Consider the following 20908-nt stretch of genomic DNA (forward strand, 5'->3'; position numbering starts at 1 on the left):
TCTTCATCTTTGCATTCATCTTTGCATTCATCTTCAGGAACCTTTAAAGGCTTATTTCCTAAAATTTTTGCTCCTGGAAGTAGTTCTTAAAGGTCAAAAAGGTCACTCTGTCTTTCTATTAGTAGCTCAAGGCCAGTGGTGCCAATCAGACGGGGAATTCTTCACCTAAACTCCCCGTCTTAGGTTTTGAAATTTTTTTTTTGGGTATTTCCATTGAAAAACACATTTTAGGTTTTTTCCTTGAGAAAAACTGAGAAAACTGCCCCCTTCCCCAGATTAAAAAAAAATGTTTTGCCCCTTTTCCCTCAAACTATCAAGTATTGGTGCAACTACTCAAGAGCCGTCTTTTAGCTTTCTTCATGCTCTCAAATTTAATATTGGCCAGAATGGCCGCCCAATGAATTGCTCAAACATGGCTATTTTTTCCATCTTTATCAAGTATGACTAGTTTCTAGTTGTGAACAAATCTTTTCCTCTTAGAACATCTGACGGTTTTATATACTTCTTGGCTGAAGGACCTTGAAAAGAGGATCAGCATCGCTGGTTTGAACTTCAAGGGTCTAGTGACGTATCCTTTACCTTCTTTCACATTTTAATGGAAAGCAGAATTAAGAAAAAATAACAAATAAAAAAGATACAACACTAGTTATTTTAATATAGAGCTACGTAATTGGATTCACGATTTTGCTGTGTGGGGCTAGAAGTGATTTTTTTTTTTTTTTTTTTTTTTTTTTTTTTTTTTTTTTTTTATAGAAACAAGCTTGAGTATCGTTTCATATCAATTTCTGATAGTACCATAGTCACTAATAAAGAGAAAAGAAAAGTATGTGATAATTAAAAAATCTAGTTACTGAAGCAATGTATTCAAACAATTATACTCAATGTTACATATTTAACTATAAAAGAAAATGTTATTTAATATATCTTTTATATTATATTGATAGGTATGTTTGTTATGAACGGGAAACTTTGGGTTCAATCAAGGATTTGCTAGATATTTTGAGGGAAATCTTCTTACTTGAAAATTTTATTTTCCGATAGGTGCTGAATTGAAAGTTAGCCACCAAGCAACGGTCTACGAATCCTCTCAGTGATTTTTATTTTTAACAAATTGCGGATATTTCGATCTTATTTGTTCAATTAAATAAAAAAACAAGTTTTTTCAACTGAAAGTAAGAGCAACATTATATCTTAAAACAGACCAAAAGTTATTCCCTACTTTAGGGGGCTGCCCCCTCCTCAACCCTTCTGTCTTTAAGATAAGGTTATTAGTGCTTCATAAATGCTTCTTATTTCAATTACATGGCCCTTGTGTTTCAGGAATACTTCTTAAAGAATTTTGCCAAAACTTCAATATTCAGCGTAATTAATGATGTTGGTCCTTACTTTCAGTTGAAAAAACTTTTTTTCCTGATCGTTTTTCAAATCATGCCAGAAAATCTGCCTCCCCTCTTTATCAAAAATTTCCCAACGAACATCCCTCTCCCACGAAAAATTCCTACCGCAAAAAAATTCCCCATGGAAAATTCACTCCCGTTTAAATTTCTCCGGAAAGTTTTCCTCGAATCAATTCCTTCACGCTGAAAAGTCCTCCGGGCAATTCCCCAGGGAAAATTCTCCTTACTTTCATTTGAATATTTTTTTTAGTTTAATTTGTGATTGTTTTTCCAAACATGCCGAGAGCCCTAACCCCCTCCGTGGCAAATGTTTCGTGCAAAATTCTCCCTTCCTCGTGCAAATTTTCCCCTAGTAAAATGTCCATATATTTCCCAAGAATAAATACCCAAAAATATTGGGCAAATTGCATAAAAACAGCCCTTTCTACCCCGTATAAAATTTCCCCTGGGAGCTTTCCTCCTCACGGAAAATTATCCACAAATTTTTTAAGAAATACCTTATGGAAACAATGGGCAAATTGAATAACTTACATCTCTTTTTCCAGGGACTTATGGGGATCTTGTAATCCCAGAGGCATACTTATTGAACCTTTCAACTATGCCGAATCAAAGGCTATCTCAAAACACTGATCAGACGTCATTGGGGCAAAAAGGGGCGTAGGAGGGGGGTTAGTTACCCTTCAATATTATAGGTCACTTAAAAAGGGCGCTAGAACTTTTCATTTCCGTCTAAATAAGCCCCCTCTCAATCTTTTAGGGTCATTGGTTCGATACGATCACCCCTGGAGGAGAAAAAACAAAACAAATACAACAAATACGCATCCTGATCTCTCTTCTGGCAAAAGATGTAAAATTCTACATTTTTGTAGAGAGGTGTTTGAAACCTCTATAATAGAGTTCTCGTATATATTGAATCGAATGGTTTGAATTTAATTAAGATTGCTTGAATTTTCGGTGGCGTTTCCCCCTTTTTTGAAAATCTGGCAAATTTTCTCAGGCTTGTACCTTCTGATAGGTATTATAAACTTAAGGAATTTTATATATTTTAGAATCATCATAAAAATTGAATTCTCTTGTATGTATTTTTTTTCATCAAGTTCATTTTTTAGATTTTCGGTTACTATCATGATAAATCAGGACACATTTGTAGGTATAAAAAGAAACTTACTTGTATTCAACTAGAAAGGGAAAAAGGTATGGCATTGAGGCAGTCCAACTTCGCCCCAGAGTATTGTTGTTGAAACATTGATAAAGTGAAATCATTTGTTGTACGTGTGCTTCACTTATTGGCGAATATGTTTTGCATTCAGGTAAGGATTTCGTTGCCAAAGGATCTGAAAGGGTATGTTATTAGCTAAAAGAAATAACAAAAATGCAGAGAAAACTGCTTATATTTAGCTCATCCATGAAACTTAAACAATATAGTAATAGTAAATGTATACTATTGCAATAAGTGGCTACTAATTACTGGAAATAATTTATTCTGATAACAAAAATGATTATTTATATTCTGAAGAAACTTGGGCTAATTCTTTCTTTCCCTCCTTTTTTTACAGAATAAACTTATTTTTGTATTACCAAATGTCTCTGTATACAGAAAATGTGTCTAGAACAGGTACATAAGCAAGATAGGGCCTCGGGGCTCGCACCCTCAAAGAATTATGAATGTTCGTGAATATCTTGTCAGTTCTGATTCTAATTCTCTAATATAATTAGTGTTTTTTATTTGCCCCATCTTCCTATTTTTCAAAATTAGCCCCCCCCTCCCCTGACGCCTGTCAAGAATATGAATAAGCAAATTACCAACGTCCAAAAATATTTTAATTTCTCTAATGACGAGCCTTTCAGAAAAGATACAATAATTTTTTTCGGTTCTTTTCAGTTCTTCAACTCATCTTTTCCTACTTTACTATTATATTGATGAACAATTTATTATTTTTTCTCATTGTGTAAGATCTTGTGTTGTTTTTTATCTTTAATGCTTTATGGTTCTCATTATCGCGATCAGCCTTTAGTTATCCTCTTAATGGTAGTATTAACTTCTTTTTGCTATTTTTGCTCGGTGTTTCACTATGGTAAATCATTCTTTAATGCGTGTTTGTTATGACATTTACCCTTTTTCTTATATTATTTAAATACTATAGGTCTTTTCTGGTAGATTTGACTTTATATTCTCCATTATTATGGAAAAGTGTAGAATGCACAGCAGCATAGCACAAAAATAGAATAATATTAACAGACACAGCTGAAGTTTTAGGGGACGGTATTACCACCTTCATCCGTTTTTCCTCCTCTATTTTAAGTTTCATTCAACTTTATTTACGCTACTTCTATCTAATCTCTATCATGTTAAGACAACATTGTTTCATTTTTCTTGAAGAAATAGGACAACCATAAAACAATTGGGGTACTTGTATGATATAGCCCCGACCACTCAAGTTGTTCATCGCCTGACGCATTTTAGAACCGTTTTTTTCTTAGTTTCTTTCTACTTAGCGTGAGACAAGACAAAAAGAAGTGACAGAATAGATGGGAAATATATAATTTGGGCTGTATATTTGCACATTAGGGGGGGGGGGGCAGAGTATTTGGACAGAGTAAAGTTAGAAAACAATTCTTACTTCATACTGTGCAGAATAGTTGTACCTAACACATCAGGCATGCAGACCCGCTATTTTACCCCTCCCCCTAATATGCAGATATATAGCCCAATCGTTTCTAAAGTATTGTATTTTTATCATACTTAAGTATATTTCATCAGGATTGAGTGTCAGAGAAACAGGTTCTACTTAGATGAAGAATATTAGGTTGGGGCTATATCATAAAAGTGCCACAACTGGAAATAAAATTCAAGATAGTACTAAGAGTTGTTGAAATCTTTACTAAGAATAATACATACCGTCAAACTGTAGGTTTGAAGCTGTGTTTTTTAGGTCAAATGTATCTTCATAGTCATAATAGTCATCTAAAGTATCTGGCATGAAGCCACGTAATCTTGCTGTAATAGCACCAACTAAAGATCCACCGTTCTGAAAAATTCTTAAAATTAACATGATATATATATATATATATATATATATATATATATATATATATATATATATATATATGTATATATATATCTATATATATATATATATATATATATATATATATATATATATATATATATATATATATATATATATATATATATATATATATATATTTGTGTTGGGTTGTTGCCTCTGAATTATTTGTCTTTATTGTTTCTATTGTTTGGTAAATGACGACTTACACTTATTGACGACATGACTGCCTGTCCATGGATTATTCTTTACGGTTGATTGTGTATGGCTATGCTGTTTGACCTATGTGATTGTATGGATGAGTAGGGTTAAGGCCTCATTCAAGTGCTGGTCTATATTAATCACTAATTTAGGAAAACAGTCTTCCTTTTCTCCTTCTGTCTCTCTTTTTTTTTTTTTTTATGTGTTTGTGTTGTTGCATTGGTGATTTCTCTTTTCATAATATATATATATATATATATATATCACACGAAATAAGTTACCTTGATCATGTCCTTCTTATAAAATCTATGCCATCAAAAAAGAAAGAAGATAAACTTGTTAAGCGGTGATGAGCATAAGACATTTTACAACCTGAACACTGTATTTGCTTTTCAGGAATCAAAAGTATTTGGTCCTACCTTGAAATTTTGCCTTATATTCTCGTGTCAAGCACTTGACTATGACTCTTACTTTTGTTCGTCTAAAACAAAATTGTCAGAAAATTAGGAATAAAGCTCCAAACTACAAAAATATAAATAATTATTAAAAAGCGGTAACAACTATATAACTAACCCCAAACTAAAATATTCTTAAGCACATTCTCCCAAAGACGTCTCAAAATTACAGACATCAAACTAATAATGCTGTTTTAGGTATGAATCTTTTCATAGTCAGAAATATACGTCATGTTTAGCCAAAACAACCTTTATATTGGCTATTTTATCCCCTTTTTTACGGCAGGTACACTTATTTAGTCTTTGTAGGGGGGATATCCATATAGCCAATGATACAAATTCTGCCTATAAGGAATATAAAAAGAAAATGGTTTTCTCAGTGTGATTTTATTGACAGATGTAGACTATTAGAATATCTGGGCCTGTTCCTTTCTAAACACAAAAACAAACATTCACGAGCATTCTGATTATTATTTCCACTCTGTAATTGTTACGTGAACTATTATTTTTCTCCTATGTTTGTTTTATGGAGTTGATCACTTCCTCAATGAAGCCACCCGTATATATTTTTTTTTTTTTTTAGAGAGACAGAAAACATTTACTGTTAAACCAATACAAAACAGTAATAACAGCCACCCCGAGAAGTAAAAAACTTGTCCGAGGGGGTGGCAAAAATAAATTAAAAAATAATACAGGATAGAGAAAACAAAATTATTTACAAAGCCAATAGTACGACCTAATCGGCACCAAAGCCTTCTAACAAACAAATTCAACAATACTAATAAAATCATGCCCCTAGAGGCCAGAACACACCACTGAATTAGTTATTTACATTTACAAAGCATCTTGTATTACAAGTATTTACAAAGTATTACAAGTATCTTGATGGCTAAGACAGAAATAAATAACATTTTATACACAGTTTAATTAGAAATCATCAGTAGAGAAGACTTACTGAATTTCCATAATTATGCTGATGATAAAGAAAGTGATACCACTCATTTGATGACTCCCAAACAATGGTCCTAACCCAAAGGGACACATTTGTTGCCATTAGGTGCATCAAGCCAAATCTTGCCACTAAATGGAACTTCTGAAGTAAGACCTTAAATAAATATCACTCCAAATGAATATTATTACCAACAATAGATTTCAGCACTGCTTAATTTTTATTGCTCAACTTGACCTTGGAAGGAAAACCACAGTTCAAATAAAACGAGCTTGGAACTGAAACCCATACTCCAAAGAAGCTACGTGGTCAGGATGGTTAAGGGGAGGTTCAGACTCCCCATATTAAGTCAGGGACTTTCCTCCCTATAAGAAGTGAAATTTTCGGAACAACCCTGAAAGGTTTATTTGTTTTCCATTATTGCTATTTAAAATATTTTTGATAGCGCAAAAAGGTAACTACTACCGAACTTTTTTTAATCTAAATAAACACTTGATAAGCCTCTAAAAAGATGCAGGAAAAGAGTGTTATCATTTGGTGGTTCGTTTTTGAAAAACTAAACGCAAAATCTCGAAAATCAGAATATACCGAGTATCAAAAATGATAATTTTGGCAAATATAGCTTAAGTCAACCAGGCATAAGCAAATACGAACACATACTTTGTTTGGATTATAAACTAAAAAAAAGAGATTTATCAAGACAAGAGATTGGGAATTATTTCAAAGGGAGGGGGCACGCCTAAAATGGCGGGAGCTTGAAGAAAACATAACAGAAGCAGGTGAACAATTTAAAAGTGATTTTTCTTTCTGATGCTGCCAATTTGTTTTGGAAATTAATTGTAGCACTCTACGTGTGGCATATTTTAGATAGGGTATGTTTCTAAAATATTAATTTCTTGAAAAAAAATGACAAATTAAAAAGTATTTTGAAAGGTATATGTGGTTCATTGTAAAAAATATTCGCCTCTTGTCAAACAGTTCGTGGTAACGAACTGTAGTAAGGAGCGACCCGGCTCAATAGTAACCAAAACTCTAAGAAATGAAATTTTGATATCAATAGCTACATCAAAAGAATCGCATTTTAATGCTGATTTTAAATATATATAAAGTTTATCAAGTTTAGTCTTACCCACCAAAAGTTACGAGCCTGAGAAAATTTGCCTTATTTAGGAAAATAGGGGGAAACATCCCCTAAAAGTCGTTGGATCTTAACGAAAATGACACCATCAGATTCAGCGTATCAGAGAACCCTACTGTAAAAGTTTCAAGCTCCTATCTACAAATATGTGGAATTTTGTATTTTTTGCCAGAAGACAAATCACGGGTGCGTGTTTTTTTCTTTTCCCCAGGGGTCATCGTATCGACCAAGTGGTCCTAGAATGTCGCAAGAGGGCTCATTATAACGGGAATGAAAAGTTCTAGTGCCCTTTTTAAGTGACCAAAAAAATTGGAGGGCATCTAGGCCCCCTCCCACGCTCATTTTTTCCCAAAGTCAACGGATCTAAATTTTGAGATAGCCATTTTGTTCAGCATAGTCCAAAACCATAATAACTATGTCTTTGGGGATGACTTACTCCCCCACAGTCCCTGGGGGAGGGGCTGCAAGTTACAAACTTCGACCAGTGTTTACATATAATAATGGTTATTGGGAAGTGTACAGACGTTTTCAGGGGGATTTTTTTGGTTTTGGGGTAGGGTTGAGAGGAGGGGGCTATGTGGGAGGATCTTTCCTTGGAGAAATATGTCATGGGGGAAGAAAAATTCAATGAAAAGGGCGCAGGGCGCAGGACGAATCTGGTCACGTTAGAAAAAAACGTCAAATTCAGAGCTTAATATACAATGCTGGGTATTCGGAGCCTCTCTATTATGGAGTATAATTTGAAAATAACACAACTATACGAGCAATAAAACATATATACCACAACCATAACTCAACTAACGAAAGAAATGCTAAGAGATAACACAACTATAAAGCGAAAACAGGTGGAAAACTAACGGGAAAATAAACGAACTAAGAGGTGGAAGGGGCCCAGAGAAAAATATAATCCTTTTCCAATTTTTAGCCTAACTTCCGCAAAGGAGTAATAATGTCAGAAGCCCCGAAATACCGAATTATTTTCTTTTTCCTATAAGACCGGGGTAAATGAAACAGAAACTTACAATAGCGGAAATATAATATACACAATTCAGCCAGATCTTGTCTTTTTTTCAGGATAGGTGAAATACCAGATAGGAAAAGTATTGAATGGTCGCAAAAACTAGCGTATAGCAATGCGAGCGCTTTTCGATAATAATGACCACGATTAGCTACTATTTTACCATAACCCGCTTTAAGTTTTCTTTAATATAACGTACAATATTGATCCTAAAAGCTAGTAGATTCCAATAAATATGAATACTTGACCGCCGCAAATCAGAGACACAATGGATGGACAAGTTAGAACGCGGATTTCAAATGGGCATAGACTTTCAAACAGTTCGTGGTAACGAACTGTAGTAAGGAGCGACCCGGCTCAATAGTAAACGAAACTCTAAAAAAGGAATTTTGATGCTAAAAGATACATCAAAAGAATCGGATTTTCATGCTGATTCTAAATATATAAGTTTCATCAAATTTACTCTTGTCATCAGAAGTTACGAGCCTGAGAAAATTTGCCTTATTTTGGAAAATAGGGGGAAACACCCCCTAAAAGTCATATGATCTTAACGAAAATAACACCATCGCATTCAACGTATCAGAGAACCCTATTGCAAAAATTTCAAGCTCATATCTACAAAAATGTAGGATTTCGTGTTTTTTGCCAGAAGACAAATCACGGGTGCGTGTTTATTTGTTTGTTTGTTTTTTTTTTTTCAAGGGGTCATCATATCGACCAAGTGGTCCCAGAATGTCGCAAGAGGGCTCATTCTAACGGAAATGAAAAGTTCTAGTGCCCTTTTTAAGTGACCGAAAAAACTGGAGGGTACCTAGGCCCCCTCCCGCGCTCATTTTTATCCAAAAGTCAACGGATCAAAATTTTGAGATAGCCATTTTGTTTCGCATAGTCGAAAACCATAATAACTATGTCTTTAGGAAGGATTTACTCCCCCATAATCCCTGGGGGAGGGGCTGCAAGTTACAAACTTTGACCCGTGTTTACATACAGTAATGATTATTGGGAAGTGTCCAGACGTTTTCAGGGGGATTTTTTTGGTTTGGGGGTGGGGTTGAGGGGAAGGGGCTACGTGGGAGAATCTTTCCTTGGAGGAATATGTCATGGGGGAAGAAAAATTCAATGAAAGGGGCGCAGGATTTTCTAACATTTACTATAAAAAAACAATGAAAAAATAAACATGAAAACGTTTTTTCAATTGAAAGTAAGGAGTAGCATTGAAACTTAAAACGAACAGAGATTATTACGCATATAAGGGGTTCTAAAAATGCTTTAGCATAAAGAGCGAGGTATTTAGGAGGAGATAAATACCTCGCTCTTTATGCTGAAGTATTTTTAGTAATTTCAACTCTTTATTCTACGGCCTTTCTAATTCAGGGGTCATTCTTAAAGAATTGGGACAAAATTTACGATTTAGTGTAAAGAGCGAGGTATTAACGAGGGTACAAACCCTCTCGTATACATAATAAAATATAAGAATATAAAAGTGTGTCACGTAAGTTAATTCTTAAGTTACGTATATTTTTTACTAATAAAAACTTTCGTTAAAAATTAAAAGTTCTAGTTGCCTTTTTAAGTAACCGAAAAATTGGAGGGCAACTAGGCCTCCTTCCCCACCCCTTATTTCTCAAAATCGTCTGATCAAAACTAAGAGAAAGTCATTTAGCCAAAAAAAGAATTAATATACAAATTTTATTTTAATAATTTATGTGCGGAGAGCCAAAATCAAACATGCATTAATTCGAAAACGTTCAGAAATTAAATAAAAAAAACTTAGTTTTTTTAACTGAAAGTAAGGAGCGACATTAAAACTTAAAACGAACAGAAATTACTCCGTATATGAAATGGGTTGTCCTCTCCGCAATCCCTCGCTCTTTACGTTAAAGCTTTTAATTATTTTAAAAAGCAGAATTGTGGCAAAGAGTTGAACTTTAGCGTAAAGAGCGAAGGATTGCGGAGGGGACAACCCATTTCATATACGGAGTAATTTCTGTTCGTTTTAAGTTTTAATGTCGCTCCTTACTTTCAGTTAAAAAAACTAAGTTTTTTTTTATTTAATTTTTAAGATTAAAATCCAGAATAAGTAAAAATTAAAAAAAAAATTTTGGTATTCAGGTAATCGTTTTAATTTTACCTCAATCTGCTTATAAGCGGCAATTATTTGATATTCTTATTAATAAAGTAAGTAGCATTGCAAAGTTTCAGCGACACCAATAATTCAACGGAGAAGAGTTCACAGCACAAATGTTTACCGCTTTTTGATTTAAGTGAGTTAAATCGCAAGGATCGTAATCGACATTTTTAGAAGAAGTATTTTTTTTTAATTTAATTATCAAAGTTTCCAGTTCCCAAGTTTTGGAAATTAGGATTTCATCTTCTTCCTTTTAATTGTTTGCCTATTTTTGTCGCAAGATAGCAATTTGTAATTTGGCTCACAGGATTTTCATCAATAAGAAAGTTTTTTTTTTCTGAATAAAGAGTGTCTAAAAATATTTTACTGGTCATAGAACTTACTATAAAAGGTGTCTTATTATGTAAGGCAAATTTTAAAATTGACTCCAAAATATTAGCGAGCAAAGCAGGTTTTTTACTGCAGTTCACAATAATATGACTCTTGTTAATAGTTGCAGGGTCCCAGAAAACTAGATTTGAAATGTTATCAAATCAGGAAATTGTGCAGTGTATCCTGCATTGTGTGATATACTTTAGCTTATATATTATGTATAATACATATCGTAGCATATATAAGCATATACATCTTGTGTATACGCACATCTTGTGCGTAGGGTAAAAAATATGTATATTTTGTGTTGTTTCTACTGTTATAAGGATTTGCGTGACAAGTTGTAAAGCACAATTTCTGGCACCAAGAGATGGCATCATCAAACGACATCAACTGATTTGTGCTCCTTTGTTTGAATTTTAAATAAAAAGATAAGTTTTTCTACTGAAAGTAAGAAGCGACATTAAAACTTAAAACGAATAGAAATTATTCCATATACGAAAGGGGCTGTCCCCTCCTCAACTCTTCGCTATTTACGCTAAAGTTTGACTCTTTCTCACAACTCTATTTTTTAAAGCAATAAAAAACATTAGCGTAAAGAGCGAGCCGTTGAGGAGGAGACGACCCCTTTCATATACGGAATAATTTCTGTTCGTTTTAAGTTTTAATGTCGCTCCTTACTTGCAGTTAAAAAACTTGTTTTTTTACTTAATATCTTAAAGTTTTTTAACTAATGCATGTTCTGATTTTGGCTCACCTCGCATGAATAATTAAAACAGAATTTGCATATTGATTTTTTTTTGGCTCAATGGCATTCTCATAGTTTTGATCGGACGATTATAATAAAAAGGGGGTGGGGGAGGAGGCCCTGTTGCACTCCAATTTTTGGTTACTTAAAAAGGCAACTAGAAATTTTATTTTTTTAACGAACGTTTTTATTAGTAATAAATATACGTAACTTACGAATTAACTTCGTAACGAAATTATATATTTGTATATTTTTATTACGTAAATGAAGGGAGTTCTCCCCCTCTTCAACACCACGCTCTTTACACTAAAGCTTCAATTTGGCCCCAATTCGCTAAGAATGACCCCTGAATAACAAAGGCCGTAGAATAAATAGCTGAAACTACTAAAATGCTTGAAACTACTAAAATCTTGGAAAACACTTCTTGGAGTTGAGGGATCGGGATGAAACTTGGTGGGAAAAATAAGCACAAGTCCGAGATACATGATTGACATAACTGGAACGGATCTACTCTATTTGGGGTAGTTGGGGAGGGGGGTTAATTCTGAAAAATTAGAAAAAATGAGGTATTTTTAACTTACGAACGGGTGATCGAATCTCAATGAAATTCAATATTTAGAAGGATATCGTGTCTCAGAGCTCATATTTTAAATCTCGACCAGATCTGGTGACATTAAGGGGGGGGGAGCTGGGAGGGGGAAACCTAAAATCTTGGAAAAACACTTAGAGTGGAGGGATCGGGATGAAACTTGGTGGGAAAAATAAGCACAAGTCCTAGATACATGATTGACATAACCGGAATGGATCCGCTCTCTTTGGGGTAGTTGGGGGGGGGGAGGGTTAATTCTGAAAAATTAGAAAAAATGAGGTATTTTTAACTTACGAACGGGTGATCGGATCTCAATGAAATCTGATATTTAGAAGGATATCGTGTCTCAGAGCTCTTATTTTAAATTCCGAACAGATCTGGTGACATTGGGGGGGGGGGATTTGGGAGGGGGAAACATAAAACCTGGAAAACACTTAGAGTGGAGGGATCGGGATAAAACTTGGTGGGAAAATTAAGCACGAGTCCTAGATGCATGATTGACATAACCGGAACGGATCCGCTCTCTTTGGGGTAGTTGGGGGGGGGGTTAATTCTGAAAAATTAGAAAAAAATGAGGTATTTTTAACTTACGAACGGGTGTTCGGATCTCAAAGAAATTTGATATTTAGAAGGATATCGTGTCTCAGAGCTCTTATTTTAAATCCCGACCGGATCTGTTGACATTGGGGGTTGGGGTTGGGAGGGGGAAACCTAAAACTTGGAAAACACTTAGATTGGAGAGATCGGGATGAAACTTGGTGGGAAAAATAAGCAAAAGTCTTAGATACGTGATTTAAATAATTGGAACGGATCTGCTCTATTGGGGGGGGGGGTTAGTTCTGAAAAATTAGAAAAAATGATGTATTTTTAACTTACGTAGAAGTGATCAGATCTTCATGAAATTTCATATTTAGAAGGACCTCGTGACTCAGATCTCTTACTTTAAATCTCCACCGGATCCAGCGTAATTGGGGGGGGGGGGCAGTTGAGGGGAACCGGAAATCTTAGAAAATACTTAAAGCGGTGAGATCAGGATGAAACTGGATGGGAAGAATAGAAACCTGTCTAAGACACGTGATTGACATAATCTGACCGGATCTGCTCTCTTTGGTGGAATTGGGGGAGGGGGTAATTTTGAAAATTGAGATATTTGTAACTTACGAAAGGGTGACCAGATCTTAATGAAATTTGATATTTAGAAGGGTCTTGCGCTTTAAAGCTCTAATTTTAAATTCCGACCAGATCCTGTGACGTTGGGGGGAGTTGGAGGGGGAAACCGGAATTCTTGGAAAACGTGAAAATTGGGGTATTTTTATTTTACGAATAGGTGATCGGATCTTAATGAAATTTGATATTTAGAAGTAATTTATGTCTCAGAGCTCTTATTTCAAATCCCAACCAGATCTTTTGACACTGGAGGGAGTTGGAGGGGGAAATCTTGGAAAACACTTGGAGTGGAGGAATCGGGATGAAGCTTGGTGGATAGAATAAGCAAATGTCCTTGATACGTGATTGACGGAACCATACTGGATTCGCTCTCTTTGGGGGAGTTGGGGGAAGGGTTCGGTGATTTGGCGAGTTTGGTGCTTCTGGGCGTCCTAGGACGATGAAAATTGGTGGGCGGGTCAGGGAGCTGGACAAATTGACTTGATAAAGTCGTTTTCCCAGATTCGACCATCTGGGGGCTAAAGGGAGAGGAAAAATTAAGTGTTTATAACATACGAGTGGGTGATCGGATCTTAATGAATTTTGATATTTAGAAGGACATCGTGACTCAGAGCTCTTATTAAGTCCTGACCGGCATTAAGCCTCTTATTTTCCTTTTAAATCAAACTATCGATTCATAGAATTTTGCTAGAGCTCATACCATATGACCTCTTGGCTCTTAGCTCTTCATGCCTCATCACTAGTGCCATATGAGCTCTTAGCTGTTTTTTTTTAAATAATGCTAGAAAATCCTGCGGCTCCTGGAAATTTTCTTCCCTCATGATAAATTCCTCCATGGAAAGATCCTCCCACGTGAACCCCTCCCCCCGACCCCCTTTAACGTGAAAAAGTCCCCCTGAAAACGTCTGTAGACGTCCCAATTACCATTACTATATAATGAAAAGAGAAATCACCAGTGGAACAGCACAAACACATAAAAAAGGTCAAAGTTTGTAGTCCCTCAAAGCTGCAGCCCCTTGCAGCCCACTTGCAGCCCCTCCCCCGGGGACTGTGGGGGATTAGTTCGTCCTCAAAGACATAATTATTATGTTTTTCGACTATGCTGAATAAAATGACTATCTCAAAATTTTGATCAAGTGATTTTGGGAAAAAAATGAGCGTGGGAGGGGGCTTAGGTACCCTCCATTTTTTTGTTCACTTAAAAAGGGCTCTAGAACTTTTAGTTTCCGTTAGAATAAGCCCTCTCACAACATTCTAGGACCACTGGATTGATACGGTCATCCCTGGGAAAAAACAAATAATAAAAAAATCAAATAAACGCGCATCCGTGATCTGTCTTCTAGGAAAAATACAAAATTCCACATTTTGGTAGATAGCAGCTTGAAACTTCTACAGTAGGGTTTTCTGATACACTGAATCTGATGGCGTGATTTCGTTCTTTGACTTTTAGGGGGGTGTTTACCCCTATTTTCTAAAATCAGGCAAATTTTCTCAGGCCCGTAACTTTTGATGGGTAAGCCTAAATTTGATGCAACTTATAGTTTGTTACCACGAACTGTTTGATTACCTGTTAAAGTGAGCTAAATGAAGCTACAAAGCGGGAATCTAGTTACAATGATTAAATTACTAGCTGCAATATTACAAAGTGTCATAGCTCTGCTGTACTAATTGAGACTGAAAAACCAAACTAGTATTCACAGGCAATGCCATTTCAGAAAAATCTCTATTAACATTGTAGGTAATTGGGTTATAAGTGACAAGCTGAAAAAATTGCTTTATAACGTTAGATTGACAGACACAGTACCAGATGGCTTGTAAATCAAGCTAAAAGTTTCAGGAAATAAGTCGCTCACGTTTCAAACCGCCCAAAATAGTCAAAGATAGTCTAGTCACGGTCAGTTTCTTATGTGTGATTAATTAAAAAAAACAAGTTTTTTTAATTTAAAGTAAGGAGTGACATTAAAACTTAAATCGAACAAAAATTACTTCGTATATGAAAGAGGCTGCTTCCTCATCCACGTCCCGCTCTTTACGCTAAAGTTCGACTCTTTCTCTTAATTCTACTTTTTAAAACGATAAAAAAACTTTAGCGTAAAGAGCGGGGCGTTGATGAGGAAGCCACCCCTTTCATATACGAAGTAATTTTTGTTCGTTTTAAGTTTTAATGTCGCTCCTTACTTTAAATTAAAAAAAAAACTTTTTTTAATTAATTTCTAAACGTTTTTGAATCAATGCATGTTTTGATTTTGGCTCTCCGCAGATGATAATTAAAACGAAATTTGCATATTTATTTTTTTGGCTAATTGGCTTTCTCATAGTTTTGATTGAATAATTTTGAAAAAAAAGGAGCGGGGGAGGAGGCCTAGTTGCCCTCCAATTTTTTGGTTACTTAAAAAGGCAAGTTGAACTTTTAATTTTTACGAATTTTTTTTTATTAATAAAAGATATACGTAGCTTACAAATTAGCTTACGTAAAGAAATTCTGTATTTTCATGTTTTTATTACGTATATGAAGGGTTCATCCCCTTGTCAGTACCTCGCTCTTTACACTAAAGCTTAAGTTTTGTCCAAGTTTCTTAAGAATGACCCCTGAATCACAAAAGCCGTAGAATAAATAGTTGAAATTACTAAAAATGCTTTAGCGTAAAGAGCAAAGTATCAGGAGGAGGTGAGCCCATCATATGCGTAATAATTTCTGTTCGTTTTAAGTTTTAATGCTTCTCCTTTCTTTCACGTGAAAAAACTTTTTCATATTTATTTTTTCATTGTTTTTTAATAATAATAGAGAATCCTGGGCTCCATTCATGAAACTTTTCTTCCCCCATGACAAATTCCTCCAAGGAAAGCTCCCCCAACATATACCCCTCTTCACAACCCTCCCCGGCCTAAAACTCCCCCAGAAAACGTCTAAAACTTCCGAATAACCATTACTATATGTAAGCACTGGTCAAAGTTTGTAATTTGTGGCCCCTCCCACGGGGACTGTGGGGGAGTAAGTCGTCCCCAAAGACATAGTTAATTTGACTACACTGAATAAAATGGCTATCTCAGAATTTTGATCCGGTGACTTTGGGAAAATAATTAGCGGTGGAGGGGGCCTAGGTGCCCTCCAATTTTTTTGGTCACTTAAAAAGGGCGCTAGAACTTTCTATTTCCGTTAGAATGAGCCCTCTTGCAAGATTCTAGGACCACTAGGTCGATACGATCACCCCTGGAAAAAAACAAAAAACAAATAAATAAACACGCATCCGTGATCTGCCTTCTGGCAAAAAATACAAAATTCCACATTTTTGTAGATAGGAGCTTGAAACTTCTGCAATAGGGTTCTCTGATATGTTGAATCTGATGGTTTGATTTTCGTTACGATTATATGACTTTTAGGGGTTGTTTTCCCCTATTTTCTAAAATAAGGCAAATTTCCTCAGGCTTGTAACTTTTGATGGGTAAGATGAAACTTGATGAAATTTATATATTTAAAATTAGCATTAAAATGCGAATGATGTAGATATTGATATCAAAATTCCATTTTTTAGTTTTGGTTGTAATTGAGCCGGGTCGCTCCTTACTGCAGTTCGTTACAACGAACTGTTTGATTAAATAAAAAAAACTGTTTTTTTTAACTAAAAGTAAGGAGCAACATTAAAACTTAAAACGAGCAGGAATTATTACGTACACGAGGGGGGTTACTTGTCCAAAACACGTCGTTCTTTACGCTAAAGTTTTCTAGTACTTTAAAAAAAGCTCCTTATTGTTCTAACTAAGCGAATATAGTATCTCAAGAGTCGTTCATAAGGAATTGGGTCAGAATTCAAACTTTAGCGTAAAGAGCAAGGTGTTTTGGAGGTGTAACCCCCCTCATATACATAATAATTTCTGCTCGTTTTAAGTTTTAATGTTGCTCCTTACTTTCAGTTGAATTTTTTTTTATTTAATGCCTGATTATATTTTAAATAACTCCAGGAAATCTGGCTACTCCTTCCCGGAAAAATCCCTCTTAGCCAAAAATTTATTCTCTGGATAATCCAATCCTAGTGAAAATTTACGCCGGACAATTATGCTTAACATTTCCACGCGTAAAATTGAGTAGACAATGAGAAAGCAAGACAAAAGAAGAATTTCGTATAGGAATTTAGGCAAATTCCCCCAGTATCAAATTTCCTCTGAAAAATTCACCCCCTGGAAGCTTCCCTCCCCATGGAAAATTATCCCCTTGGAAAATCACACCAGCAAATAATTCTTCCCTCCCCTGAAAAACGTATACATACTTCCCAATAACAAACACTATATGCAAATAACGGGCAACTTTTGTAACTTAAAGACATTTCCCCAGGGACTATGGAAGGGACATGATATCCCCAAAGGCATATTTATTCGGTCTTTCATTCACAAAATGGCTATCTCAAAATTTTGATCAGAGAATTTTGAGAAAAGGGGGCGTGGGAGGATGCCTAGTTGCCCTCCAATTTTTCGGTCACATAAAAAGAGCACTAGAACTTTTAATTTCCGTTGAAATAAGCCCTATCACGATATTTTATGAGCAATGGGTAGACACAATCATATGGGTTGATAGGTATACACAGAGGTATCCCGAGGGGAAGGCGGCAAAGGGTCCACCACCTCCTAACCTTTTGGGCTTTCGGTAGAGTTTTTGCCGAAGGGAAAAATTTCGGCAAAAACTTTGCAGATTGGCCAGAAATTTTGCCTAATACCTGATTTTTGTAGAAAACTCATTAGAGATCAGATAGCGATTTGGTAAAATCTACAAGTCCCTCCCCCCAATGAAAAGATACTCGAGATGCCTGTAGGTATACCTAGCAGGAATTCATGGGAGCGAGGTAAGTGATTTGCGCGAATATAGTCGAGTATTAGTCGAGTTTTTTTTTTAACTATAGTAAACCAAATGATATGTGCACAAAAATGTAGCAAGACCTCTGTCTGGTGGGGGAGATGTGAAGTTTACTTAGGAGGACCCAACTGCTGTAAAAGGTCTTTATAACAATAATAAAAATTTCCGAAAAATAGAAACTCTTCTAAAAGCAATAAAAGAAAAGTTCAATTTATATCCAAAAGATCTATGTTAACGTTATCAGTTTTTCTTATTGAAAAAAAATTAAGTAACAACATCTGTTGCTTCACGAAAACAAGGCGCTGTAAGGTTGACATGTTTTTTATTGCTTTTCCTAAAATTCAAACTTAATATGAAGGAAGCTATTAGTGTAACTGTTAATGTGTTTTAAAAGTATAGGATCATGGCCATACTAGTATATTAATGAGTTCCTATATTCTATTGTTTTTCCTAGTCTAATTTCTGTATTATATAGAAAAGCACACTCTTTTGTTTACGTAGTATTTACACGGTCACAGACTATTCAAAAGGAACTCAAAAGAAAGTGATTATTATTATTTTTTCTAAATGACCAATTTTGAAACACTTTCCGAAGAAATTTTAAAGCAAAGAGTAACATTCAAACCAGGAACAAAGTCAGCGAAACGAGCAGAAATGAACCTTATAAATAATACAACAAATCAAACCTAAAACGAACACAAACCACTATAGATGAATAAATGAAACCTTTAACTACCAGAAAATAAATAAGTAATCTGGTCGAGTTTAAAAGTAACAAATGAAAACTAAAAGCAAAAAGACATTAAGAATGCCACTTTGCTTTACTGAAAAATAGATCTTTAAGCAGCATTTTTTTTCATGATTGCAAAATTAAAAACTCAAGCAACGTCTTTTTTAGTATTGGGTGGTCAAAACAATATTCCAAATTTTTGCCGACAAAAAGAGAGAGTTTTTGACTAACTTTTAGGTGAACAATTTTTTTTCCTTAATCCATAGATCAACGGATATAATTTTCAAGTTGTAGGGGGAAAACAATATTTCGATGTTTTAAGGGCCCCATTTCTGAGCAAACGAATACCTTTTCCTTTATTTTTTTCTCATTGCAGTTTCCTCGACCCAAAACTTTCAAATATAAATTTCAAGTTGGTTGGAAAAAGCTTTATTGCCCATTTCAGGGCCATATTTTTGGAGCTGGCCCACCTAATTTTTATTTTTACTGGAGGGCCTATAAATTCCTACTGTAAAAACGCTTATTCGAAACTTGGATATTCAGATTTCAAACTAATCGACACAAACGGTTTTTTGGGCCCGTTTTTTGTTCATTGTTTTATTTCAGGCTATTTTAGTAACTTATATAGCTTTCAAACCGTTAATAAAAAGAAGTCTTTTGGACATTTTTCGGAAAAAAAGTTATTTGAAACCATTCTTCACGAGACATGGGCCCGGAGCCAGAAAGAGCGCTAGTGCATTTTTGATCAAACAAGCTCCTTTCAATCCTCAATGAGCATGTATCCTATACGAAATAGACGGGGTAATACCGGGGTAATACAAAAATTTACTTTGAATCAATAATAACAAAAATATTGTGAGATCTTATTTTGAAGAAAAAGTCTTAGGATTTTGACAAAAAAAAAATTGCAATTTCGCGATAAATCGTCCATGTTGGATGTTATCTCAGAGTGAAATATACAGTTGAACTTTTCCTAGTACAGAAAGATATATTCCTTGAATTTTGACAATTTTCACTGAGCAAACTTTGTAAAACTTTGCATGCTTCCAAGCAAACAAACGTTGAATGATGTATTACTAAACTTCAATACATTTTGTCAGAAGTTTGCAGAAAGGAGTTTGTAGGAGGGCGTTACCGTCGTCAAAATTTTGTAAACTATTTTCTCCATTCAAGTTAGAGGTTGTGGAAATTTTACCCCAAGACCTAAACGTGAAAGTTGACAATGCCAGAAACGTCTTTGTTTTATTTCTAAACTTTAGTCAAGAGGGTAAAGAGCTAGCAATGATATTATATTTGATAATGTTAGAAATTTAACACCAAACATTCTCTCTGTTCTTTAGACCATTAATGTGACCCAATCCACGTGCACAGATAATACACCAAACATTAGTTGAAATATCTTCCACTGAAATAGGTAGACCTTTGTTTTTGATGAATTCCAATGCTAAATCCCTTTAAAGCTGAAGCCCGGGTTTATCACTGTTACATTTTTGCAGTTGGGAGGGAAAATATTGTTCGTGCTAAACAGATAGAGATTGTCCAATGAAATTTTCTTTTTACTTACCTCAGAGCTCACAAATAGAAAGTGTATCTGCAGGAAAGTAAAAAGTGTTTGCAGGAAAGTAAAAAATATTGTCTGTGCTAAAAACATAGGGAATTTCAATTGAACTTTTCTTTTTACTTACCTCAGAATTTGTAAATAGAAAGTGCATCTGCAGGAAAGCATAAAGTGCTTGCAGGAAAGTAAGAAATATTTTTCTTGCTAAAAGGATAGGGAATATCCATTGAACTTTTTTTTTACTTACCTCAGAATTTACAAATAGAAAGTGCATCTGCAGGAAAGTAAAAAGTGCTTGCAAAACAGGATGGGCAAATGCCAAATCTCCATAGACACACTTTGAATTTAATGTCGAATGCATTGCTATTTCCAGACCAGAAAAGACTAGGGATATCAGACCAAATACTATAAAATAACAAAATGTTGAGTTTATTATATTGCAAAGTAAATCGAATAGATATATCCGCGATTTCTAACTTTGAGATTCTAGTCTCAATACACTTGATACACTTTAATACACTTTAATTATACACTTACATATTTA

At 34.9% G+C, this 20908-nt stretch overlaps 2 protein-coding genes across 6 annotated transcripts in view; one reads left to right on the top strand and one right to left on the bottom strand.

The window, feature by feature from the left end:
• LOC136038634 (lysine-specific histone demethylase 1A-like) overlaps positions 1–20908 on the top strand; it is a gene marked incomplete at its 3' end in the record, with an annotated part of 406525 nt that overhangs the window by 112959 nt on the left and 272658 nt on the right.
• LOC136038632 (proton channel OtopLc-like) overlaps positions 1–20908 on the bottom strand; it is a 94383-nt gene that overhangs the window by 4902 nt on the left and 68573 nt on the right. For all 5 annotated transcript variants that reach the window (XM_065721873.1, XM_065721874.1, XM_065721872.1 and 2 more), the window contains 4 exons: positions 20612–20769; positions 6077–6226; positions 4297–4426; positions 2566–2731 (listed from right to left, as the gene is read on the bottom strand). In XM_065721873.1, coding sequence (XP_065577945.1) covers positions 2566–2731; positions 4297–4426; positions 6077–6226; positions 20612–20769 — 604 coding nt within the window. The remainder of the gene's footprint in view (positions 1–2565; positions 2732–4296; positions 4427–6076; positions 6227–20611; positions 20770–20908) is intronic.

The sequence above is a fragment of the Artemia franciscana genome, chromosome 18 (assembly GCF_032884065.1).
Source record: "Artemia franciscana chromosome 18, ASM3288406v1, whole genome shotgun sequence".
Classification (NCBI taxonomy): domain Eukaryota; kingdom Metazoa; phylum Arthropoda; class Branchiopoda; order Anostraca; family Artemiidae; genus Artemia; species Artemia franciscana.